At 41.7% G+C, this 19,237-nt stretch overlaps 1 protein-coding gene across 5 annotated transcripts in view; it reads right to left on the reverse strand.

The window, feature by feature from the left end:
* The window catches only part of zzz3 (zinc finger, ZZ-type containing 3), a 110,462-nt gene that overhangs the window by 43,699 nt on the left and 47,526 nt on the right, over positions 1-19,237 (reverse strand). For all 5 annotated transcript variants that reach the window (XM_041208018.1, XM_041208019.1, XM_041208022.1 and 2 more), the window contains exon 2: positions 15,194-16,737. In XM_041208018.1, coding sequence (XP_041063952.1) covers positions 15,194-16,674 — 1,481 coding nt within the window. In that variant the 5' untranslated portion in view covers positions 16,675-16,737. The remainder of the gene's footprint in view (positions 1-15,193; positions 16,738-19,237) is intronic.

The raw sequence follows: 19,237 nt of genomic DNA on the forward strand, positions 1-19,237 counted from the left end.
AGTCTTCAATGGGACCACAGCAAACCCATATCACCGACTCAGCAATTCTGCCTGGAAAGGCCACAGTATGACTGATGTAAGCAATGGAGAAATGTGAAAACTGGTGCACATCCGAGACACATTGTTGGAGCAGTGTAGAGAGCACCTTATTGTGTGCATAACTGTGTCACAACTGACCCACAAGTACTTAGTGCAAACACTGGGTGACTGAAATTAAAGACATCTTTGATAAGCAAAAAGGTTTTTTTAAAAAAAAATAGGCACTTAATTAAACAAACATAAATGTAACTTAAAATCGATAGGGAATAAAATTAAATAGAAAACTGAACTGTTACATCATGTTACATTACAGAAGAGAGATTTTGATGTACTGTATTATATTGTGGTGTTATTCTTAGAGGGAGCTTTGGGGACAGGATGGACCTCCCACTGAAATAACATCCCCAAGGTCCAACACAGTGACTGTATCAATGAGTCACCATTTTAAGGCCGCTCCTCTTATTTGAAACAACAATGGGGAACATGCCATGCATAATAAGTTCGTAGTTGCCACTGATCAGCTTTGAAGCATTATAAACATAATCACAAATGATGACTGTGATATAGTGACAATTTTTAAATGCAATCTTAGTCACTCGCCATAATATTCAGGCTAATGTACGATTTGAGAATACACTTGATAATGAAGGAGATTTGCCTCAACAGCTGAAGTACTTCTTAATAAAGTCGTGTCATAGCAGAACTCACAAACAGCATTCTATCCCACTCCCTGCCCCCCGCCACCCTCTCCAACTCCCTACCCACTTCCCTCAACTATGTTAGTCAAAAAAAATTATCTGGTGATTTCTCTCATTGCTGATGATCGTGGGACCATGTGGAGGTAAAATTTGCTGCCTTGTTCCCTACTTAATAACAGTGGCTATAAGTCAGGTTAACTTCACTGGCCATCCAAGGTCCCTAAAGAGGCTATGTCAATGCAACCTTTCCTTTTTAAGACATCAGTTACTTGGAAGCTGCAACTACATGTCAAGAGAAACCAAGACGAATGTATTTTAAAATTAAATTTAAATTAAATAAAGCATTTACACTTCCAAAGTGCTGATTCATCACTTCTCCCTCCCTGCTGCATCCCCAGGAATTCAAAGCTCAAGCAACTCGGTCACATTTGTAGGTTTTTTTTGCCCTGTCTGTATTTTGTGGGCCCTGGGAGGTTTGGTGCTGCCTCATTACTGGATAAATTCCAAATCAGAGCACCAAGAGCTATCAGCAACCTGAGGCTGATGGGAACACGGAATTAAGCTTCATGTGCAGCTTCCAAAGCTCCACAATGCCGTCCTGCGGAGCTCACAAAGACAGATGGACTGAAGACCTCGGCACTAGATTCTTGTGTTTCATAAATATATAAGCTTGAATAAGGATTTGTTTCTGACCTGACAGCTTCGAAACATACGCTGTAACACCCCCCCCTCCCCACTTTAAGTGAGTGTTAAAAAAAGATAAAGAAAGATAAAGAATCAGAGGGGTGATAAAGCTTGGTCCAAAAAAAAAAGGCTTATAAAAAATGGTGTAAGAGTGGGGTCGGAGCAACTGAAGGCTCGATCACTAATGGAGGAGAGATGGTATCAATAGGAAGGGTACCCGCAGCCTGGGTGAGAACTGGAGGAGAGAGGCCGAGAGTGAGCAGAGAAAGGCCACAGAGGAGACATCTAGATAGGGATGAGGATTTTAAATGTTTTAGGGGGGCATGGAACTTGTTGAAGTAACTGAGCTCAGAGGTGACAAAAGCATAGATAAGGGGTTTGGCAGAAGAGATCCGGTCGTGTGATGTGCTCATGTAGAAATAAAACAAACAGTTTCGGTGATGGACAGAATGTTGGGTTTGCAGCTCAGCTCAGGATAGAACATGCCGCAGGGGCTTTTGCATGGACTGACTCAGGCTGAGCAAATAGCAAGGTGAGGGATGGAGTGAGTAACAAGGAACAAGAGGTTATATCGCTACTATCAACAAAACTGCCATTTCAGTCTTGTTGGGAAAGTCATCCATGATTTTATGTTAACAAACAATCGATAGCATGCAGGAGTTCACAAGGTCAACAGAAGTGGTGGAGGGTTAATGCTGGGTGTCAGCAGTGTACCTACATAAACTGACACCAGGCATATGGCAGGGGAGGCAATAGCATAGCGCTGTTGTCGCCGGACTAGTAATCCAGAGACACAGGGTAATGGTCTGGGCATCCGGGTTCAAATCCCACCACGGCAGATGGAATAAAAAATCTGGAATTAAAAGTCTATGTCCATGAAGCCATTGTCAATTGTCGTAAAAATCCATCTGGTTTACTAATCTGGTTCCTTATCTGGTCTGGCCTTTTATGTAACTCCGGGCCCATAACAATGTGGTTGGCTCTTAAATGCCTATGAACAAGGGCAATTAGGGATAGGCATGTAAATGCTGGCCTAGCCAGCGACACCCACATCCCATGAATGAAACAGCATATATATTACATAAGTATACAACTTGCATTTATATAGCGCCTTTAACATTGTGAGATATCTCAAGGCACTTCACAAGAGCATAATCAAACAAAAACATAGGGATAAAAGCAACTCGAAATGTCAAGTGTGCTCTCCTCCGCCAATGCTGCCAGACCTGCTGAGTTTTTCCAGATATTTCTGTTTCTGTTTTTGTTTTAAAACGTAGGGAGGTTCTACCTAGCCTGGACTGATGCAGCTGTGCAAGATGTGGCTTCACTGCCACCTTGTGGTAAAAAGACAACATTATCAAGCTATTAGATTTTTTTTCAATCCTCCTGGTACATCCTAAAATGAAAGCACCATCATTTTACAGGTATATTTAACACCTTCCTACTAATTTTCTACAGATCTCTCTCAGAGGCACTGACTCCTTGATATAGTTTCTCAGGTGCTGGTTGCCCTCCAGCATCTCGCCCAGCTAGCCATTATTAGTGTGTATTGATGCTTCATTTTGGGTGGCTAAGCAAATGGACAATTTACCAAGGGGTCATCACAACTAAGCCCAATCTGGTATTTACTGGAACAGTGTATAAGCAATCTGAGAAATGACACATGGTAAGTTAAGTGTCAGTTGAGAAGAACTTTGGGCCTGAGGATCCCAAAGCTTTCAAGTCACTGGGATTTACTCTGCATCATGTCTGGGTCTGTTGTAGACCAATCGATAGACACTGGTTGCATGCTTACTCAACAACTCCACTGCCGTTATATCACACGACCACCAGGGCGGTAGGACCGTAGGTATTGCTACACGAGAAAGGGCTATGTTTAAGTAATGTGTATACATGCGCGCGCACACACACACACACATACACAGACACACACACACAGACACAGACACGCACACACACATACAAGCTAGGTTTGCAGGACAGCCGTCAGGGGCACCTTCTATGCCCTGCAACATCCCATCACCCACCTAAAGTTATTGAGGACAAACGCCCCAGTAAAGATCAGCCAACTTCGCAGATTGGGGGTTGAACTTAAGGTCTGCCCAATACGCATGGCTCAGCTGCTCACCGAACAAATCAATGGAGCTCATACGGGGCTCACTAGGTACACCGGTCATTTGGAAGCCAATCAATGATTAAGAGATATTCACATCAAATACAAAACTAAAACTAATGGGTATTTACAATGTCTGCACTTTAGCGTGCCATGTGGCTGCTTTTACAGCCAGTCTATGAATCAATGCCAGAATTTATTATTCTGCTATCTAGTTTAGCATATATTACCAGTATAACTTTGCCAAATTAAGCATCTGTTTGAAATACTAAACTCTGCAAACAATAAATGTATTCCAAGTAGGCCAGGGTGCCCCTGGGACCGAGACCCAAACCAATTCAGAGGTCTGGTATGCTCTAGTGCAGAAGGCAATTGTCTAGGCTTCGATCCTGAATCACACATGCCAAGCGGGAGTGGGTCAGCACTTCTTCAGTCACTCCACCTTTGCACAGACAGCACACACACACACACCCTTCTGTGGAAAGTTCCATCCTGATTCACGCTTCCCTCCATGGAGACAGCAGCTAAAACGGTGCTTTGTAAAAGAAATGCAGTTTCACGTCAACAGTGCTTCCAAAAGCAAAGCTTCCCTCCGTCCTATCTTGCCATCAAGGTCTCTTCAGATAGCGGAGCAGGGGAAACAGCTTTGTCGGGAAATGGCTCAACAATGGGAGGGCAACAGCAGCTGGAGTGCAAACGGTTGATTTATCCCAGCCCACTAATGCCATTACTCTCGGATGAAAATCGGGTGTTTTTGAGAGCCAGTGGAAAAAATCACTTCTTGCAGATTCCATTGCTTCTATAAAGTTTCAATTTGCAATTACTCTGCAGATTTTCCTTTTTAAAGCGGAAAGCATTGCTGCCCACGGAAATGAAGGGAAGCCCCTTCCCCACCCTCTCATAACGCTGGACAGTGAAAACCGGCTAATAGTTCTGAAATTTTAGTCTTATATAAATGATAGCCTAAGCAAAATAAATATCCTGCAGTTTTGTTCATGAAGAAAAGGAGTTGCAGAGGCAAACAGCACAAGGAAGGTACTTTTACACTGCTGCAGTGCCACACCGGTGCTACCAGCTCCAGATGTCACATGGTAACACTGAAGGAACCTGCCTGGTGGCTACAGCCAGTGACCAGAAGGAGCTTTTTTTAAAACTGGGTTGCCTGACCACTGGCCTTAGTGAATCTGGCAAGTTCGATCTTAGGATTCTAGGACAATACACCACAGGAGACAACCATTTTGCCCATCGTGCCTGTGCCAGCTCTTTGAAAAAGCTATTCAACTAGGCCCATTTCCCTGCTCTTTCCCCATAATCCTGCAAATTTTTACCCTTCGAATACTTATCCAATTTCCTGTCGAAAGTTTTCAGTTTCCACCAGCTTTTCAGGCAGTGGATTGTACGTAAAATCATTACATCCAACTCACGGTGTAAACAAACATTATCATCTACCCAGGGTTCTTCTGCCGCGAGCTGCTCCCTACACCTAAAGTCTAGGACCCTTATAAAAATTGAAGAGCATCAAACCCAAAACTAACCCTTGGGGAACAGCACTGCAAACCGCCTCCCAGTCTGAATAAACATCCATTCACTGTCAGTCATTAAGCCAATTCCATACTCATACTGCTATTTTCCCCCTGATTTCATGGCATTCCGTCTTCTTTACAAGCCTCCTGTGTCAAATTGCACAATTTAAACATAACAAATACAAGCTAGCTCTCCTTTATTACCCCCATGCCTTTCCAAACAAAAGTTCCTTTTGCTCTCGATGACTGATTTTCCCAACAGGCTGGCTGGATATGCACTATGAAAATTTCACACACACACCATCATTACGTTCTACCCAAAAACTCTCATGACAATGTTGCACTGTATGCCTGAAATCCAGTTTCTTAAGCATGGAAATATTTGCGGCTGATCCTTGTGCGCGCGCCAAAATTTGCAGCCAGTTGACATGCCCATGCCAATATTTGTGGCTATACCCCCGGAGTATACCAATACTTGCAGCTGTAAATATTACATTTGAACATCACTGCACTAGGGGAAAGGGTTGGTGGTTACAGGTCTGCCGCTTGTAATAGTTGCAGGAGTAACTTTGTGCAAAGAATTATCACAAGAGCAAGCTCTTGGCACATTGAAGCTATTGGCACAATGTTAAAGAATATCGTCTTAAGTGAGATTTTTTTTTCTGTAGGGCACACACAGTGCCAAAGTGAGAAACTACAAGTAACTGCTTTCAGTCGAGTATTTGATTGGCACAAACAGACCTCACACCAAACATCAGACATTGGCTCAACTTCAGACCTAGTCCTTGAAACAAACCTTATCCACAGATGTATTCAACTTCTGCTAAACTATAATTTTTTCAAGCCATGCTCCTCTGAGCAGATTACAATTTCCCTCCCCTCCCCCAGGGCTCTCTTGCAAATAAAAATGACCAGGTTTGGAATCTCGCACGAAGATCATCACATTCACGATCGAGGCCCACATTCTCGTGCAGTACTAAGGAAGTGTTGCATGTTTTTAAAAAGTGCCATCCTTTGGAGCAGATGTTGAACTGCCTGTTCCTGTGTATTAGATGGAATATGAAGATTTCAGAGCATTATTTGAAGAGGTGCATGATGGTTTTTCTAGAGTAATATCAACCATTCTTCCCTCAGCCAAAATAACTTCATTGGTCATTCATTGCATTGGTGAGTAGGATATTGCTTTAAAAACATAAGGAATAGAAGCAATAGGCCAGTTGGCCCTTTGAGCCTGATCTACCATTCAATAAGGTTACAGCTTCTACCTAAACCTCACCTTCCTGCACTACCTCCAGGGCACCCAAAATTTAACATTTTTTATCTTGAATATACTCAATAGTTGACCATCCACAGCTCTCTGGGGTACAGAACTCCAAAGACTCACAATCCTTAAAGTGAAGGAATTCTCATCTCAGTCCTAAATGGCTGGCACCTTAATTCTGAAACTGCGACCCCTAGTTCTAGATTCTCCAGCCAGGGGAAACATCTTCCCAGCATACAGCCCCTTAAGAACTTTGTGTGTTTCAATGAGATTCCCTTTTATTCTTCTAAACTCTAGGGAATATAGGCCTAGTCTACCCAATCTCCCTTTATAGGACAATCCACTCAATCCAGGAACCATTCCAATTAAACTTCATAGCACTCCCTCTAAGACCAAAAGTGCAAACAATACTCTATATGTGGTCTCAACCAAGGCCCTACATAATTGTAGTAAGACTTCTACTCCCAATGTCTTTGTAATCAAAGCTAACATACCATTGGCTTTCCTAGTTGCTTGATGTATCTGCAAGCTAACTTACTATGATTTGTGTACGAGTGCCATTTGAATGTTGTTTTTGTCTACGTTAACAGTCAGAAAGTGCATTTCAAAAGAAAGTTATGGTACATGATCAACTTTGAGAGATTTCCCAGGCCGGTAATGACAGGGTTATATCAGTTCAAGTCTTTTTTAGGTGTAGAATCCAATGTGTAAAATCGTAAGAGGTTTTAAGACTAATAGGCTATAGAAAGAACTAATGGTCAAGCCAATATTCTCTAATGTTGGCAAATATTTATTTAAAAAGGCATCAGCAGCTTTTCCTCTAGCAGTGTCCCCTACATCTAGACAGTGCAACATTTTCACAGGTCTATGAATAGAGACAGTTACTCTGTAGAGTGGCCAGTGCAAGAACTATGTGCGCCTCCTGTTGGCTATACTCCAATTTATTTACAAACTACCTACAGATAAATAAGTTTTTTTACAGCATTTATCGCAAGAACACAAAATAATTATGGATGAGAAAGGTCATTTAGCTCATCTTGACTCACTGACCCAGAGAGATTACACCTCCTGCCCCACTGTAGCAGCCTGTTGTTTTTCAAGATTCATGGGTTTTATCCAACATTATCCTCTCTGGAAGCTTATTGTAAAGAATTTCCTGATCTCTGACCTAAAATGATCCTTCTCTGGTTTGCTTTCCCTTGTTCCATTTAAAACAAAAATTCAACTAATATTCCTGATTAATGTTTTCTATGTCCTTAACAGGGAGCCATAGAGATGAAAAAAGATATTAGTCAAGCATTTTTTTGATTATAGAAAGCCATTTGACAAGGTGAAACATTAAGAACTGATGAGCATGTTAGAGTCTCTTGACTTTGATGGAAAGGATCTCAGAGTGATAAGAAATCTTTACTGGGAACAAACTGCAGCTGTAAAAGTCTAGAACGATTTAAGCAATTTTGTGAAGTTTAAAAGAGGGGTCAGCCAGGGGTGTGTTTTCTCCCCAGATTTATTCACTTTGTATAGTGAAAATATTCTTACAGCGATCGAAGACTTTTCTAGATTATTTGTTGGAGGTTAAGATATGCCAATGACATTCTTATTGCCGACTCTCAAGAGGAAGTGCAAAAGATTTTGCATGGAGCAGGGAGTGAAAGTGAGAAGAAGGGGCTGAACATAAATTGTCTATTAGTGTCCAAAAAGACAACCACACCAGAATATAAGATCACAGTGAAGAATGAAAAGGTCACACAAGTAGACCAATTAAGATGGAAAGTGCAACCATGAAGTAAGACAAACTGAAATGGTCAAAGATGCATTTCAAAAACTAATAAAGGTTACGATCAACTCAAATTTAGCCATGAAAACAAAGCCAAGAATCCTGAAATGCTACATCACACCAATTTTGACCTTGGAAGCAAATGTTGGATGATCAGTGAAGCAACGTAGAGAAGAATTGAGACTGGAGAGTGAGGTGAGGTGAATAATGAAGATGTCTTTGATAAGTCACACTACCAATTAAGAGGTGCTTGTAAAATCTGAGACCAAAAGAACACTGCTGACCAAGATCAGGAAGAGACAGTTGGAGTTTCTTGGGTACGTAATAAGAAATCATAGTTTTGAAAGTCTGATGCTGATGGGAAAGATCGGCGGTAAAAGGGTCCGAGGTAGACAATGAATGATCTTTCTAAAGAGCCTCACAAACTGGGCGAATATGCCACTAACGAAGATGATCCACACCTCCGGAGCAAGATGAACATGGAGATCCATGATCGCTAATGCCCTCTTAGGGCATGGTGCCTGAAGGAGAAAGAGACAGCTTTAACAATCTTGCATATCCCTATAAGTTCACCTCAGTTTTCTCCTTTCTACATTAAAAAGTCTAACTTTCTCCAGCCTTTTCTTATTAATCAGGCTCCCGACACAGGCAATCAGCTTCAGGCTCTTCTCTGCATTGCCTCCAGTGCTTGATTGCATACTTCTGGTTACTGAGCAACAAAGTACATTTTGACAAGAACACCATAAAGACTGATCACCTCTGATTTATATTTTACAGTTTTGCTATGCAGTTCAATATTCTATTGGTTTTGTTGATTGCTGTTCTGGGTTGGCTAAGCATAGAGTTTTCCAAGAGTCCTATGCATCTTTCAGCTCCATCCTCAGCTATTTCACCATCATACAGAGTACTTTTGGCAGTTTTATTCTCTTCCTGTCGCAAAATTTTACATTGTTCTGTATTAAATTTCATTCGCTGTACCCAGTCACATAAATTGCTCAATTCATTTGGTAATTTCTAACCTGCCTCTCCTCGTTTGGCATCATTTGCAAATGTGTCTACTCTACATTTGGTTTCTGAGTCCAGATCACCGATGTAAATTCATGTCAAGTAGAGTCTATACACTTGAGCCCTGAGGAACCCACTCAATATATCAACCCCCAATCCAGCACACCACCCCACTCTGACAGGACTCTATCTTTTGTTTCCTTTCCTCCAACCTTCCCAAGATTTACTAATTCAGGAGACACTTCTTTACCCAAAGGGGAGAGAACTCACTCCCACCAAGAGTATTTGAGGTAAATAGCAAAGATGCATTTAAGGGAAGCTAGTTAAAGATACTAGGGGGAAAGGAATAGAAGGATATGCTAATAGAGCTGGTTAAGAAGGTGCAAAGGCATGTGTGGAGCATACATTTCGGCATGGACCTATGGGCTCGAATGGCCCATTTCTGTACAGTAAATGCAAATTAATACCCTGAATGTCTAAAGCTTTGAGTTTAATTAGTAACTGTGTGCGGAACTTTTATCAAAAGCATTTTGGGAGTCAAGGCATACCATTATGGAGCTTCCCAAAGTCCAGCTAGGTTGTCACTTCTCCGGAAGAAGTTGAGAACGTTGGTCAGACAGGATATTTCCCTTCTAAATCCATTTGGGCTATTGTTTGCTGGAATCTTATTGTACAAAAGGTCATTCAGCTTATTCCTAACACTTGCATTTCATGCAAAATAGCTGGATTGATTAGCTGCACATTTCCAATCTTCTGGTACATCTGCAATGTCCAATGCAACCCTTGATGATTTTCAGTGCTTCACAAATCTCTTTTCAAATATTTCTCAGAGGTCCAGGATAAATGCCATCCATTCCTGGAGACATTGGAAGATAGGAACATGGGGAGGCCATTTAGCCCCTCTAGTCTGTTCCACCATTCAATAAGATCATGGCTGATGTGATCTGACGCCATATATCTACCTTTGTCCTATATAGCTTATTACTTAATACTAAAAGAAATCTATCAATCTTAGATTTAAAATTAACAATTGACTCAGCACCAACTGCTGTTAACAGAGAGTTATGAACTTAAAACACCCTGTGTGTATAGAAATGTTTCCTAATTTCATTCTTGGCTCCAATTTTCAAACCGTGTCCTAAGCTCCTGAACAAATGGAAATAGTTTATTTCAATCTACCCCATCTGTTCCCTTTAACATCCTGAAAACTTTGTTCAAATAACCCCTTAATCTTCCAAGTTCCAGGTAATGCACCTGAGTTTCTGTAATATCTCCGTGCAATTTAACCCTTGCAGCCCAGTTAATATTCTGGTAAATCTGTATTCCTTCCAAGGCCAACATATCCTTCTTATAGTGTGGTGCCTGGTTTGAGCCTGATTAATCTATCTAAATCTTATTTATGGCAAAGTTAATGATTTTACTTGGTATATTCTTGTTTGGGGGGGGTGGGGGGGCGGGGCAGGCTGTCCATGTCCAGCATGTGAATAGTTGGGAGAAAAAATTCATTCAGAACATTCTGCACACATTGTCACTTCCAAGCTTATTAGCATTTTTTCAACTTTTCTGTGACTGCTCTCTTACTCGTGTGGTACTGAATTTCTCTCGTGTTATGGTGAGCTCAGTTGCTTTAATATTTTCAGAGTCTCTCTTTGCCTCTCTAATTTCAGTTTCAGTTATGGTTCAGTGGTAGGCCTCTCGCCTCTGAGTCAGAAGACTGTGGGTTTAAGTCCCACTCCAGATACACAAACACAATGGTAGACTGACATCCCAGTATTCTCAGTACAATACAGCCCTGAGAGAGCAGAGTGCTGTACTGTCAGAAGTGCTGCTATTCAAATGGGATGTTAAGCTGATGTCCCGTCTGCCCTCGAGATCAAGGCTTCACAAACTGTGGGTCGTAGGAAACGAGATTCTGGGGTCACGACCTCTAAACCTGGACTGAATACTAATAGCTGCAATGCCTCTTTAAATCCGCACATTTTTTTGTTGGTGGGCATGGCTTAATAGCCTGTTCTGAGGCCCGATTGCTACTGAAAAAAGCCTGTAAGAAGGTAGGTGTTCAGTTTCTTTGTAATAAGTCTTTTTTTCAATAATCAGGGTCAGCTTGCATCAATAATCAGGATCATAATACATTAATAATCGGAATCCTAATGAGGGTCCTATTACATCAATGCTCCAAATCTTATTACATTAACAATCAGGTTCCTATTACAATCATAGTCAGAGTTCTATTACTTTAAGATTCAGGGTAATACTATATTAATAATCAATATATTATTGCATTAATAATCCAGTACCTAATGCATCAACAATCAGAGTATTTCCTAAATAATCAGGATCTAATTGCATCAATAACCCAGTACCTACTGCATCAACAATCAGAATATTTCCTAAATAACCAGGATCTAACTGCATCAATAACCAGGATCTAACTGCATCAATAACCAGGATCTAACTGCATCAATAACCAGGATCTAACTGCATCAATAACCAGGATCTAACTGCATCAATAACATGGTTCCTATTGCATTAATAATCAACTGCCTATTGCTTCAACAATCAGGAAATTATTTCATCAATAATCATAATGCTAATACATTAAGAATTATTTCAATTAATAATTAGTGTCCAATTGCATCAATAATCAGGATCCTAACATTAAAGTCCACCCTACCCCCAACTCAATAGGTGAAGTCATCCCCCCCGCCATGCCAGTCAACAGCTCTTGTACCCCTAAAGATTTTCACTCCAGGGTCACAAGAAGTCTTAGGCATTAAAATGGGATCATACCAAGAAAGAAATTGGGAAACGCTGCTCTACATTGACAGAAAACATCCCATGGTGTTATTTTTAGATGGGATAAGGAGTTCTCCCCTGTGTCCTGACCAATATTTATCCCTCAGCCAATGCCTAGGAGAAATTACCTGGTCATTATTCCACTGTTGTTCTGGGAGCTTGCTGTGTACAAGCTGGCTGCCACATTTCCTACAATACTAATGACTACACTTCAAAAGCACTTCAATGATGGCAAAGCACTTTGGAATGTCCTGAGGTTGCAAAATGCGCTATAAAAATGCAAGTCTTTCTTTTTACTTCAATAACTTTTTAAAAAAAAACAATTTTCTACAATCTCTTCTATCATCCCTGTGAATCCTTCCTCCTGTCTCCCTGCAGGATTTGTAAAGCCCACCTTTCTTCACTGTTTGGATTTAACAGTGTACTTGCTCAACATTTTACTTTAAGAGATATCCAGGCACCATCCACCAAAGTGTCAAAAGCAATATAAAAAGGCAACCGGGTGCTTTTCTTTTGACCTAGAGTCAGACATTTATAACAATCTGGTGATCTGTATATTTCTGTTAGCAAATGGCAATCGTGCTCAAATTGGCCTCAGAATGTATTGGAGTCACTTTCCCACAAGTAATGCCTGAGAAATGGTTTTAAAAGGGTTAGGTCAGTTTAACAGCTAGATATCAGATCCATGCTCCAGGCCTCAGACTACCTGCAAGCAGTGCTGGAGCTTTTAATGCTGTAGTACTGTCTAATGGTACCAATACAGGATGGAAGAAGAGATGAAATCATAATTTAAGCCAATAGCTTTTTTGGAGTTTGAAAACAGTTTTTTTACCGACAGATGGTAGGGAGCACACCACCTCAAATCATAACAATCACAGCAGCAACAAGAGAGAGAATTACAGTGCATGGTCACCAGTGACAAGCTCAAACCAAGAATTTGTACTTTGTAATGTCAACTTTTAAAACTGTACTGGCACGTCACAGGCCAATAAGTACTCAACCAAAAGAAGGGCTCAAGTGTGATTTCACCAATGCCTGCACATTTATATCAAAATAGTAACTTAGTAGAACCTGACCAAAACCATAAGATTCATTACAGCGCAGGAGAAAGGCATTTGGCCTGTCGACTCCATGCTGGCTCTCTGTAGAGCTCAAACCAGAGCTTTATAAAGGTCCAGCTTAACTTAAATCAAAAACAGAATTGTGCTAGAAAAACTCAGCACGCCTAACAGCATCTGTGGAGACAGAGAAACAGGGTTAACGTTTCAAGTCAAATATGACTTTTCTTCGGAACTAAAGGGAGGCAGGCATAACTTCTTTGTTTTTGTACTCAATACTTCAACCAATGAAAACCAAGATCCCACATGTTTTGCTAATCACTCTCAACATGGCCTGCCATGTTCAAAGATCTATGCACATGATCACTATGTCCCTGCAAACTCTTTAGAACTGTGCCAAAATACATCACCTCACATTTCTCTGTATTAAATTCCATCTGCCACTTGTCTACCCATTCTGTTAACCTATGTCCAGTTGCAGACAATTGATATCACCTTCAGTGTCTGCCATTCCTCCCAAGTTTGGTGTCATCAGCAAATTCTGAAATTTTACTCTGTATTCCAATATACAAGTCTTTCATATATTTTTTTTTAAAAACTGTAGTCCTAGCAATCTTTAGGGAACATCGCTGTCTACCAACCTACATTCTGAAAAACAACCATGGCTCACTGTTTTGTGTCCTCAAGCCAGATTTTTACAAGCTGGCGCTGACCCTCCTATTCCAAAAGCTTCAATTTTGTTAACCAGCTTTTTATGTGGTACAGTCAAATGTTTTCTTGAAATCTATGTAAAGAATACTCACTGCAATCCTCTTACTTCAGCAAAAAAATTCAACTAAATTAGTCAAATACAATCTGTCTTTTCATAAATCTGCACTGACTCTCCTTAATTAAATCAAAACTCTCCAAGAACCTGTTATTTTTTCCCCCTGATTATTGTTTCTAAAACTGTATACACCACCGATTATAAACTTTTGGGCAAGTCAGCTTTTGGTTGAGATGTTAAATGGAAGTCATCTAAGGTGGATGTAAAGATCCCATGGCACTAATTTAAGAAAAGCAGGAGAATTCCCCCCTGGTATCTGGGCTAATATTTAACTCTCAACTAACATCACTGATGCAGATCGCCTGATCATTATCTCATTGCTGTTTATAGGAGTTTGCTGTGCACTAAGTAGCTGCCACAATTCCTACACAATGACAACACTTCAAAAAATACTTCATAACGTGTAAAGCGCTTTAAAACATGAATGGCGCAATACAAGCGCAAATCTTTCCTTCCAGCGCAGCATCTATATTGTCAGGGTACTACAAGGCACCTGTTACACTGCTGGCTGATTGGCAAGTGAAAACCTCTACTTCAATGCTTTGGCTACCAAGGCAGGATGGCTGAGTGTAAAAATAGTCATTTCAAATTATCCATTATTAAGGTGTTGAATCTTTAAAAACTGACTCAGAATGTACTTTCCCATCGATTTACTCAAAGCATCACTTTTCTACCAACAAACTCTCAAATTCTATAAACTAATGCCTTATTATGTAGCAGAGCTTGAGAAAAAGAATTTGTCTCAAGTACAAACGAAAGAAATAATACTGGAATGCCATCATACACTTTGGATCCATACTAATTAGTCAGGGGGCCTTCATTACTCCAGCAAGGATATACTCGTATAAAAGGGCATTTGTCACACTAAAGCCAAGAAAAACAAGTCCAACACTGTCCTTCAATAGTCACCACGTCCATAAATATATCCTGACCTCTGTAATAATGGCAAAGGTTACAGTCTCTCCTCTTAGGCACAATCCATGGGGTGGATGTCGAGACTAGTTATCTGCATTGTAATAGCAGATTCTTCACTTTTAAATGGTTCTATATCTTTGGAAGTAACATGCTGCTGCACTTTATGCTGCTCGCATTAGGGCTATGTTGCCCCACAATCTCCAGGAACTCAGCCTTCAGGTTATACCCCATCTGGTGGACAAATTTCTTTGATGCCAGTCTGCTGCCTATAAATAGTAGGAGCTAAAAAATCTTGTGATTAACAAACAATTGGTAACAGTTAACAGAGCACTCCAACTAGATTTTGCTCCTCCTATACTTACTCAGGACAGCTGACTTTAGGTAGATTGTGAAATGACAGGGAGAGAAGCAGGTACTGTGAAAATAGATAAACCAGACATTGTTTAAAACAAGGAACAAAAAAAAAACAGATGTCATGGTTACCATGGTTACACATACTCTTTGTTGTGTTTCAGTGCCACATGATCTGATTCAAAGTAGTATACATCAGGTTCTTCCTCCTCCTCTTCTCTAGATTGCTGGCTGCTGCTCTCCCTGCTTGTGTACAAGTGTCCTCTGTCCAAGCCAAGCTGTGCAAATGAATCGGGCACATTGCCACTGAAACATTCTCCAGCCCTGTCCTGGGGCAGCTCTCCCTTTGCCTGAGAGTCACCCTCTTCCAATTTCGCACAGTGCTCATTTTCTGCAGCCACTACTGGTCCTCCAGTCTTTTCACATTCATTAAGACTGAGAGATTTGTCTTCCACCTGCCCATTGTCCCTGTTGGGTGAGCTTATCTTTTGAGAGCTGCACTTGTTAACTGCAGCCCTTCTGGGCGAAGTTCTCAGTGCATACCTGTGTTCTTGAGGTTCAAGCAAGGGACCAAGTCCAGAGTCCAGCACTGCAGAAGAATCAGGCACCCCTGAGATCTGTTCGACATCCTGAGCAGCATCGATACTGCAACTGGCATTTTCAAAACACTGTTCCTTTGGCTGGAACAAACTATATCCCACAACATCAACCTCTTCCTCAGATTCCCTGATTTGCAATGGGTTTTCAGTTGCTAGAATTGTGGTAGATTGTTGTGACACAGAGTGGCAGTCGCTTATTGTCCTGTCGTCTTCCCACTCTGAATCTGTAGAAGGCACATCAGGCTCTGAAACAGTGGCCACCTTACTGCCATTAAGCAGCAGTGAGCGGCCACCTGAATTGCTGTTTTCAGTTTCTGTTGGTAAAATGGATGCACATGTATCAACATCAACACATTTTGGTTTACTGTTCAAATCGAGAGGTTCACAATCACTGCATTCCAGAGCAGCAGCAGCATCTTTCTCATTGATCCCATTGGCAGCCTGGTGAGTGGGTACCTCTTTCAGCAGCGGTGAGTCGTCACATCCACCATCCAACCCTTTCACCTTTTTGATCTCCCTTTTGTCACAATCATCCAGTAAAAGAAAGCGTCGAGCACGCTTGAGTTGCGACAAGTCCCCATCGTTGTTTGCGGCTGAGCTTTTTCGCTCAAGTGAAGCCTTTTCAGTTTTAACAAGCAACGATGCATCCTCCGGGCCATCCGCAGGTTCCGAGCGGGAGCATCGCTTTACCCGTTTAAAAACGGGCAATATCGGGTCACAAATGTCCAAAGGCTTTTTCTCGTGGTTATCCTTCTCGGAACATGACAGTCCCCTCTTTCTAGGGCTCGCCCAGGACTCACGAGCGTTGTGCTGTTTGCATTCAGCAACCTTCCCGCCGTTTATGCCCTTCTGTTGTGGTACAGTGTCTTGTTTCTTTTTTGGCGACCGCGACCTCAACTGGGGAAAAGGGGAGGAATCATCCGGGTGAACTATGCTCCGATTCCTCAAGGTTCGCCCGCAGAAGTTTTCGTCCAAACCATTTGAGCCAACTGACGATCTTGTAACACGCTGGGATCGAAAAGTAGCCATACTATGGCAAATCCCTAAGATATCACCATCATGATTCCCTCATGAGCATCAAGTGAAGAAAACCTTGAGAACACAAAGAAAAGAGAAAGTTAGGCTAGATGCAGAAAATTAAACAAATTACACACAAATGCCACCTAACTGCAATTTGACTTTGCCATGTGTGACACAGGGTTAAACTGTTTTCAGCTGTTCATTATTTTCTTATTTGAAGGATAGTTATTACAAGAGAGCTGTTGGCGCAAGGTCTGCTGCTTTGCCTTTGTTACAGGAAGTATTGTGGCAACAATGCTTAAACTTTTTAATGGGAAGTTAAACGTTTGAAGCAGAGGAGGAGCAAAGGTATACTGGGAGACAGCCGGGGAGTGTCATTATTTAGACTGATCAAGCAAAGAGCTGACACAATCACAACACAACAGGATAAATGTCTATGGTACCACATGAAGTGATTTCTGTGCAACTGTCAAATTAAATTGTAGCCAAACACATGAAATGATCGAGTGTTACTTACGGAAAATAGTATAAACTGTATAAACGTGAAAGCTGAACCTTGAACACTCAGGAAAGAAAAAGGGGGCTGTAATTTCAGCGATGCTTACCTAGATATACTGAAAGTTAGTTGCACAAGAAGAATGACTAATCAGATGCCTTTTAAACAGCACAAGCCAAGAAATACTAAGACTGTAACAAAAACAGAATTACCTGGAAAAACTCAGCAGGTCTGGCAGCATCGGCGGAGAAGAAAAGAGTTGACGTTTCGAGTCCTCATGACCCTTCGACAGAACTTGTGTTCGAGTCCAAGAAAGAGTTGAAATATAAGCTGGTTTAAGGTGTGTGTGTGGGGGGCGGAGAGATAGAGAGACAAAGAGGTGGAGGGGGGGGGTGTGGTTGTAGGGACAAACAAGCAGTGATAGAAGCAGATCATCAAAAGATGTCAATGACAATAGTACAATAGAACACATAGGTGTTAAAATTAAAGTTGGTGATATTATCTAAACGAATGTGCTAATTAAGAATGGATGGTAGGGCACTCAAGGTATAGCTCTAGTGGGGTTTTTTTTATATATATAATGGAAATAGGTGGGAAAAGGAAAATCTTTATAATTTATTGGAAAAAAAAGGGAAGGGGGAAACAGAAAGGGGGTGGGGATGGGGGAGGGAGCTTACGACCTAAAGTTGTTGAATTCAATATTCAGTCCGGAAGGCTGTAAAGTCCCTAGTCGGAAGATGAGGTGTTGTTCCTCCAGTTTGCGTTGGGCTTCACTGGAACAATGCAGCAAGCCAAGGACAGACATGTGGGCAAGAGAGCAGGGTGGAGTGTTGAAATGGCAAGCGACAGGGAGGTTTGGGTCATTCTTGCGGACAGACCGCAGGTGTTCTGCAAAGCGGTCGCCCAGTTTACGTTTGGTCTCTCCAATGTAGAGGAGACCACATTGGGAGCAACGAATGCAGTAGACTAAGTTGGGGGAAATGCAAGTGAAATGCTGCTTCACTTGAAAGGAGTGTTTGGGTCCTTGGACGGTGAGGAGAGAGGAAGTGAAGGGGCAGGTGTTGCATCTTTTGCGTGGGCATGGGGTGGTGCCATAGGAGGGGGTTGAGGAGTAGGGGGTGATGGAGGAGTGGACCAGGGTGTCATCTTCCGACTAGGGACTTTACAGCCTTCCGGACTGAATATTGAATTCAACAACTTTAGGTCGTAAGCTCCCTCCCCCATCCCCACCCCCTTTGTTTCCCCCTTCCCTTTTTTTTCCAATAAATTATAAAGATTTTCCTTTTCCCACCTATTTCCATTATATAAAAAAAAAACCCCCACTAGAGCTATACCTTGAGTGCCCTACCATCCATTCTTAATTAGCACATTCGTTTAGATAATATCACCAACTTTAATTTTAACACCTATGTGTTCTATTGTACTATTGTCATTGACATCTTTTGATGATCTGCTTCTATCACTGCTTGTTTGGCCCTACAACCACACCGCCCCCCCCCTCCACCTCTTTGTCTCTCTATCTCTCCGCCCCCCACACACACACCTTAAACCAGCTTATATTTCAACTCTTTCTTGGACTCGAACGCAAGTTCTGTCGAAGGGTCATGAGGACTCGAAACGTCAACTCTTTTCTTCTCCGCCAATGCTGCCAGACCTGCTGAGTTTTTCCAGGTAATTCTGTTTTTGTTTTGGATTTCCAGCATCCGCAGTTTTTTTGTTTTTAATACTAAGACTGTGATTAGTGGACATATTCTGGGCACATTGTGCAGGTGCAAGGAAAGGTGGAGATTGTCACTGGCAGCAGACCAAGAGTAAGGCAAAGAAGGGCATAACTAGATGATGTGGGAACGATTGGTGAAGTTTCAAAGACTGATACAATTACAGTAAGACTGGGAACCATGGAGTGCAATGATTAACATATTGTAACTGGCCAATTAAAAGAAAAATGGCAATACTCTCCTCCCAGTTTCCCTGTCCAAGCCTTCCCATCAACCCACACCACATCCAGTCAAGGTGGCATCAAGGCAACCGGTTCCCAGGCCACTGCACAATGGAACACTGGGCACTGAACGATAA

This window comes from Carcharodon carcharias, chromosome 16 (genome assembly GCF_017639515.1).
Source record: "Carcharodon carcharias isolate sCarCar2 chromosome 16, sCarCar2.pri, whole genome shotgun sequence".
NCBI lineage: Eukaryota > Metazoa > Chordata > Chondrichthyes > Lamniformes > Lamnidae > Carcharodon > Carcharodon carcharias.